Raw genomic sequence first — 8,525 nt, forward strand, 5'->3', positions numbered from 1 at the left:
GAAAAGACTGAAGAGGAGTTTTTAACTTATCCCCCCCCCCCCCCCCCGCCTCCCTGAGAGGAGATGAATATTAACTCTGCTGCTCAAAATTCAGCTGCTTCTCAGCTCGACAACAGAACCTGCCGGACCTCATGCTAATGTCTGGAAAATGTAGAAGAGGCAACGTGTTTGTTTCATCGACACGTGGCGACAACGCACCTCGTCTCGTGGGAAACGCTTGTTTTTTCAGCATGTTTTCTCATTCTTCTGTTGTCTGGAACAATCAACACATTTTATATGACAACAAAACACCTGTGCAGAGAACCTAAACGCATCAATAACGTAAAATGTCACCAGTCCAAAGACCGTCAGAACAGAGCTCTCTGTTATTGGATAAAAATCAGATTCTTTGTAGTCAATAAAGCAAAAAAAAAAAAAGGGTATTTTGCATAACGTCTGTGTAGCAGATTCAGATGTCAATATAAAGATCTGTCTCCTTTTTGAAATAGAATTCATTTTGGTTTTTAAATGCTCTCTCAAAAATGGTTGATCAAAAGGTTTTGTGTTTTTTTTGTTGCCTAAATAAACTGATTTATTTCCCTAAACACATGTTTAATTTTTTTTTCTGTTAACACTAACAAATGACATTTTGGCCTTCGTTTTCTCCCTTTGCATAAATTAAATAGTCAAAATGAGCTTTTTCCTCAGTGTTTCCCACAGGATGTGGAGAGACTATGGTGGGGGGTGTCCAGGACCCGAGAGGGTACGGTAAAGTAAATTACATGTGTCCATTTACTTTTAATGGACACATGTAACATGTTTTCTACTTTCTGTGAATATAATCCAGTTAATCTTATTTCCATCCTGTACAGACGCCTTATTTTGAAAACCGGACGTTGTCACATGTGTTTCCTCCTTGTCTCGCTGAATTCATCCAGTCCGACCCGATTTGATAAATAATGTTGTAACATGAAGACTTCCCAGCCTCTCTTCATACTAAAGAGACAAACTGACAGGATAAAGTCTCTAACCTGCCTGTCAGCTCGCTCTGGGCCGCTTCACTTACCGTAAAGGCTTGAACATGTGCGCACTCTGAATGTAGGCGCGGCTAGCTTAATCTCCTTCTCACAGAGGAGAGACAGAAACACTCACAGCGGTTCTTTTCTAAGAAGTCAGCCGCAGATGAAGTGAACGTGCTGGGAGACAGTTCAGCAGAATGGCGTCTGCAAACAGCTTTAAAATGCTTCCACACTGTCGACACGTCAACGCGATTGTTCGGTAAAATTTAAACGATCATTTGACTGATTAGGCCGAACACCGAGACTTTCACACTAAAATAAAATAAAAGTTTGTCTGTGAAGCCGGACGTGTTTGAAGAGGTTCGGGTATCCCTGGTGTCAGACTCAGTCTGGCTACTCCAGTTCTTTTTTTCCATCATGAATCAATATTTTCGGTTTCTGGTACAACATAAACGCCTCTCAGAGCTTAGTTTACCACAATGCATTGCCTCTTCATACACGTCACCGTCCGAAGGATCCACCCACCTTCGGCTGTCCGTCCAGCAGTCCGTTGAGCTTGGCGAGGGATCGCAGCGATAAGGCGTGCGGCAGCGACGCCTCGGGGTCCTTCCCGAGCCTCCTCGCCCGCTGAGCGGCGCTGCGGCTGCAGTAACACGACACCAGGAACCCGGACAAGATGGCGCCCAGGAAGAAGGCCACCAGCACGCAGGCGATCAGCAGGGTGTAGTGGACGTTAGCACCGGAGCGCTGGTCCATCTCCGGAAGATGGCGAACACCTGGAGGACGCAGAAAAAAAAGTCATGTGATCGACATGTCTGTGATGAGCTGCGCCTTTCACCGGCAGGTGGAGGGATCTGTGGCGGGAACGAGCATTAAAGTAGGCAGAGAAGAGAAGATGAGGGGAGACGGAGACGAGGATTGGACTTAATGAGGAAGAGGTGGCTCACAGGTGAGAAAACAGGAGGACGGAGGAGAGAAGATCTCAGACGAAAGAAGAAAGCAAGAGACTCTGATTGGATCTGAGAGAGAGGAGGATGGAGGGAGGAGGAAGAGAAAGAAGGACGGGGGGATGAAGGAGAGAGGAGATGAAAGAGTTCATTGTTTGGCAGCGTTCACCTCGTCAGGTCCAGATCCAACATCAAAGCCTCTCAGATACAATGAGTCATCAGTCTGCACACATCACACAGAGCCCGGCAGATCACTGCTGCAGTGATCAACGCTCAGATGAAACACACGAAGGCGTCTATTTGTTTTCATACTGTTTGGTTGGAACGTTTTTTCATTAATGTATTTTATTAGGGTTTTTCTATTTTCCTATATTGTTATGTATTTGAGGGCTGACCCCGAATAGTCGGAGAGTCGATGCTGATTCGACTGTCAATCTCACAGTCGAAGCTTCGCTGCGAAACGAGGATCACGCCATTTTGCCGATATGGGGGAGCTCAACGTCTGATTTTACACAGAACTACCAGTTTTCTCCCAATAAGTTAATATACAGCCTGTTACAATAAACATTTCAACATTTAATGCTTTAAATACACATGTGAAAAGGAAAAAAAGATTTTAATAAAGGTTTTTAAACCTTGCGTGAATAAATCCATAATTGTGACCCCAGTTCTCAAGGAAGAGGGGTCACATGTGTTCAGTGGCACAGGAGGAACCTGCTGAGGTGATGAAGCTCCGGCTTTACCACCATGCCTTCTTAAACAGTTACTTACAAATGGAGCCGCGAGGAGCCGCAATGTGCGTCGGCTGCACGGCGTGCACGCAAAACTCTGCACAAGACCGGTTGAATGGCAGGCGAGCAGATTTATAACGGTCAACAGTAGCTGGAAATGTTGCGTGTAAGATACAGAGACTAACAAATAGAGACTGCAGCTTCTCAGGACTAAAGCGGAGATACCGTGTGTTTATTTTACGTCTACATTTGGTTTATCTTTGTGAAGTGTACATGGACAAAAGTACAATTTTAGTTTGTCTTTGGCCTCTTCCTGTTTCAAAATGACTGTGCCCTCGAGCAGAAAGCCCGCTCCATCCCAGCTTGGTGTGAAAGAACGCTCAGAGCCCTCAAGGCCCTCTCATCCAACACCATCTGAACATCACAAATGTTCTTTAAATAAACTCCCACATCTTGCAGAAAACCTTCCCAAAGGAGTGAAAAGCTGTTCCAGCTGCAAAGACGGGACCAACTCCATATTCATGCCTCAAAATTTAGAATGGGAAGTAATGTGTAGGTGTCCCAGTACTTTTGTCCACATACTGAATGGTTCACTCTCAGCGCGCTCTGAGCGGCGTTTTCAGAGTAGAAGCTGTTAAAAAGCCGCCGTCCGCGAGCTGCTCAGCAGCAAACAGCAGACAGACTCAGTCAGAGAGCAGCTGGTGAACATAGAGGAGCGTTTAGCAGCTGAAGAGCCAGATATTTCCCTCGGGAGCTGCTGGGCTCACAGGCTGCGTTCACACTGCAGCCCTTAAGGCTCAGATCCGATTTGTCTGATTGACTGTTCGCATTATTTTTTAAATGCGGCCCATATCAGACGCCGGCGTGAACTGGCCACGGCCTGAAAGTCACCTGCATGTGCAGAAGAACAATGTGACGCCTCAGCCTCTTCAGGTTAGCCAATCGTAGGCAGAGTAGTGTTCAGGACTCAAAGCAAAGCTGGGGCGCGTTCAGACAACGGAAACGGTGGTTCCCTGAACACCCTGTTGTGAACGCAAGCGCGCTGCATTTTCCTGCCTTTTTTACACCGTTGTGTTTACAGACTTGTCGCAGCTGATTGGGTAACACCTGTGACGCGCCCGCCGAACAGAAGCAAACACACCTCGAAGCCCGTTGTGCATGTGCAAAAACACATGACGTTCAATCCGAAGAAGCTGCAAACGTTGCAAAACGTTTTGAGATTGAACTCGCCACTGGTGTCCATCAAATGATTGTTGACCGCTGAGGTTAGATTCATTATATCGTTATTTTTAAGTTGATCTCAGATCAAGGGAATTTGGGAGCACTGAGTCACATGTCAAAACATCTCTATCTGATTTCGACCACGTCTGAAAGTGGCCCAAAAGATCAGCTGTTCATACTGCTAATCTGATCAGAGTCACATGTGAGCAAAGAAATCAGATTTGTGTCACTTTGGCTCGCAGTCGGAACGCAGCCACATTCACCATGTGACACAAACCCGCCTCCACATGAAGCATCACGTTGCTCTGTAGCTGCTGGAGGAGGGAAAACGTCCAACACGCCAACTTAAAAGGAGATAACGAACTAAAAGACACTAAACTATTGAGACCATAACCTGTGGAAACATTGCATTGACTTATATTTACAATAAACACGGAAGTGCTGTAAAATACAGCCGGTAGTTTTCTGCTGCAGGTGAACAACACTCCTCTCGTCTTTGCTGAGGTCGTGTTTTTCAGACAGCGCTCCGGGGCCGCGGTCCGTCCCAGTGATGAGCCACTCTAACAGATGAGCGCCGTGACTGTCAGGTAGCTTTTGTTTGTGTTAACCTCTGTTTCATCCCGACGGCCTGATTGAGCGCCACAGGAGGGTTTTTTTTGTCGTTGTTGTTGTTGTTATTACCGCCGTCCTGCTACACATTCACGTCCACGCACTCACACCGGGCAGCCGCCCAGCCCCGAGAGGGACGGCTCCATTCACCAGCTGAACACTCTGCTGACAGGTGGAGGCAAACTGAGAAGTCTCACTTTTAACTTCAGGTAAAGCACGAGATACTGTCCTTGTAGGATGCAGATGGATTGTTTATATAAAACAGCTGTTAGGGGGCATTTATTATCTTCACTAACGAGAATAATGTTTCCTAACAGGACAAAAGTGGTGGGGACATAAGACCTCAGATTAGACAAGTTATATGAGCGGCGGTCTGGGGGGACACTCACACTCTGGTGAAAGTTTCTGCACCAGTTTACGGTGGAAATGTTGTTATTTATGTAAAAGGAAACAAAATATATATAAATCTAACAGAATCTAAGTCGGTGCAGCTCTCATGAAAGCTCTTTTCTCCTCTAACATCGTCCCTGCTGAGGCGACACGTGTGCAGGCAGGATTTAGTCTTCCTTCCTCTTTTGTCATGTTCACAGGGAGAGAACGCAAAACTTGGCCAAAAAGAAACAGTGACAAGAAAAAACTGACTGCTGCTGCACGTTTTTGGGTCATTTTCTAATCAGCAGCTTGTTTGTTTTGTCCTTTTTCAGACACTGCATGTTTGTCTCTTCTATATTTTAAGTTTTCTTAATGTGCAAATAAACCTTTCTAAAGGCATTTTCATTTGTTATTTACCTGAAAGCTGTATTTCAGAATGTTTTTTAACTAATTATACTGAAAAAAGTGGAGGGGACATGAAACCCACTATATGTCCCTCCTCTGCGGTTTCACATGACATCCGGACCTGAAGAAGCTGCGTGTTAACAATCATCCTGATTTGTTTGTGAAAACAATAGTTCCTCACTCCAAATGAATCTGGATTAAACACGATCCAACAGTCAAACGTGCCTTCAGAGGTTCTTGTTTTGTGGCTGAACGATGATGCAGAAGAAAAGAGACGATTTCTTTATTTATTTAAAGGATCCAGACAGGGTTTGTAAAACCACAGCTTCTAAATGTGCCGTCATTGATCTGAGCTTCGTCAGCTCGCATACCCAATGATTAGATCTGACTTTCAGATGAAATGTCAGCGCTAAAGATTGTCCAGTTTTTTGCTTTGAAATAAAATTTCGATGATTTGCTTTAAAAGAGTTTTACGCCCGTTTTTAAATTGAAGATTTATATTTCTGAAGCTGCAAACATCCTGCAAACTGAATTTAAAAACTCGGTAAATCAGCTGTTTGCCGGCCTGAAACTACTTTTGCAGTTGTCAGATTAGCAACGTTGCATCTTGGTAAATGTAGTTTCCGACAGACTTTCGACAAATCAACATGCACTCCCTCTGCAGACATCTGAGTTCAAGACGCCTGCTTTCTGTAATCAAGGTAGAGGGTTAGATAAACCAGAATCCCTCCCTTTGAAACCGTGTAACCAGCTTTCTATGGCGTCAGTTTCCTAGTAAATAAACTATAAATTTCCTATATAAACTGGTTTTAACTGGTTTTCACATGCTTTGCACAGTTAGTGTGGGAGGGTCCAGACTGTGTTATCGGCAGATCAATAATGCTGCAGGGTCGGGCTGAGAAATCCCTTTTTCTCTGACTGGTCTGTATTTGACTCCAAACTGCTAACTTTCAAGCATCCGGGAGCTGAGATTTTGATGCCTGTATCACTTTAAGGGCCAGCTAACTCCCTGTTATTATTCCATGCTTCAGTTGAATTGCACAGACGGAGCAGCGTGTCCCTGAAAACCTGATCAAAGGGCCAAAAATACCCCCAGAAACAAAAAGATAATTTCATGCCCTGCGCTGTTGGCCGTCCGGGGGTTTTTATCCCCCGGCCCCCTCCGGTCCGGGACTCGAACTGGCAAACGTCTCTAACCTCAAAGCCAGCGATGCCCAGAGGCCTCTGAGGCTTCGCTTTGATACAAGACTCCACGGAACAAATTTGTCTTTTATGCAAAATACTGTTGAAATAGAGCAAGTAGTCATTACACGTCCAGTCAGGATTAGCACGCACGCACACGCCTGTGTTCAACAGAGACCATTTCATGTTCGTTCTTTCCACTTTTTCATCTCCGTCCTTCACTCTGACAGTTATAAATAGGATGATGGAGACGCACAGAGAAAAATATTATGCTAATTACAGCCCGCCATGGAAATGTTCTTTGTTTCCTTCTCTTCTCCGTCAGTGTGAAAGTTTCTCTTTCTCTCTGCTGTCAGCCTGAACTGTAAAAATCTTCTGGGTGAAGTCTTTTCTGTTTCCTGTCAGTCCAGAATGTAAAGGATTCTTCAACTCTGTCTCAGCCTCTGCCTTTATCTCTCTACCTCACTTTTCTTTTTACAGTAGCTCACAAAAGTGAGTCCACCCCTCACATCTTTGTAAATATCTGATTCTATCTTTTCACGTGACGACGCTGAAGAAATGACACTTTGCTACAATGTAAAGTAGTGAGTGTAACAGTGTAAATCTGCTGTCCCCTCAAAATAACACATCACACAGCCGTTAATGTCTAAACTGCTGGAAACAAAAGTGAGGACACCCCTAAGAGAAAATGTCCACATGGGGCCCAATTAGCAATTTTCCCTCCCTGGTGTCATGTGACTTGTTAGTGTTACAAGGTCTCAGGTGTGAATGGGGAGCAGGTGTGTTAAATTTGGTGTTATCGCTCTCACACTCCCTCATACTGGTCACTGGAAGTTCAACATGGAACCTCATGGCAAAGAACTCTCTGAGGATCTGAAACAAAGAACGGTTGCTCTACATAGAGATGGTCGAGGCTATAAGAAGACTTCCCCTGCAGAGGTTGAAGGGGTGGGGGGTCAGCCTGTCAGGGCTCTGACCGTACGCCGCACACTGCATCAAACTGGTCTGCATGGCTGTCGTCCCAGAAGGAAGCCTCTTCTAAAGATGATGCACAAGAAAGCCCGCAAACAGTTTGCTGAAGACAAGCTGACTGAGGACGTGGATTACTGGAACCAGGTCCTGTGGTCTGATGAGACCAAGATAAACTTATTCGGTTGACATGGTGTCAAGTGTGTTTGGCGGCAACCAGGTGAGGAGGACAAAGACAAGTGAGTCTTGCCTACAGTCCAGCATGGTGGTGGGAGTGTCCTGGTCTGGGGCTGCATGAGTGCTGCCGGCACTGGGGTGAAGCAGAGCAGGATCCCCTTCCTTCAGAGACTGGGCCGCAGGTATTCCAACATGATAACGACCCCAAACACACCTCCAAGACGACCGCTGCCTCGCTAAAGAAGCTGAGGGTAAAGGTGACGGACTGGCCGAGCATGTCTCCAGACCTGAACCCTACTGAGCATCTGTGGGGCTCCTCAAACGGAAGGTGGAGGAGCGCAAGGTCTCTAACATCCACCAGCTCCGTGATGTCGTCATGGAGGAGTGGCAACCTGTGAAGCTCTGCTGAACTCCAGGCCCAAGAGGGTTAAGGCAGTGCTGGGAAATAATGATGACCACACAAAATACTGACACTTTGGGTCCAATTTGGACATTTTCACTTAGGGGTGTCCTCACTTTAGTTGTCAGCAGTTTAGACATTAATGCTGTGTGTTGTGTTATTTTGAGGGGACAGCAGATTTACACTGTTATACAAGCTGCACGCTCACTACTTTACGCCGTTCTACAAGCTGCACGCTCACTACTTTACGCCGTTCTACAAGCTGCACGCTCACTACTTTACGCCGTTCTACAAGCTGCACGCTCACTACTTTACGCCGTTCTACAAGCTGCACGCTCACTACTTTACGCCGTTCTACAAGCTGCACGCTCACTACTTTACACCGTTATACAAGCGGCACGCTCACTACTTTACACCGTTATACAAGCTGCACGCTCACTACTTTACACCGTTATACAAGCTGCACGCTCACTACTTTACACCGTTATACAAGCTGCACGCTCACTACTTTACA

The 8,525-nt window shown here is 45.8% G+C and overlaps 1 protein-coding gene across 1 annotated transcript in view; it reads right to left on the reverse strand.

Moving 5' to 3' along the window:
- LOC123976716 (semaphorin-6D-like) overlaps positions 1-8,525 on the reverse strand; it is a 195,838-nt gene that overhangs the window by 8,268 nt on the left and 179,045 nt on the right. The window contains exon 22 of the mRNA XM_046059061.1: positions 1,524-1,774. Within this exon, the coding sequence (XP_045915017.1) occupies positions 1,524-1,774 (251 nt within the window). The remainder of the gene's footprint in view (positions 1-1,523; positions 1,775-8,525) is intronic.

The sequence above is a fragment of the Micropterus dolomieu genome, linkage group LG09, assembly GCF_021292245.1.
Source record: "Micropterus dolomieu isolate WLL.071019.BEF.003 ecotype Adirondacks linkage group LG09, ASM2129224v1, whole genome shotgun sequence".
NCBI lineage: Eukaryota > Metazoa > Chordata > Actinopteri > Centrarchiformes > Centrarchidae > Micropterus > Micropterus dolomieu.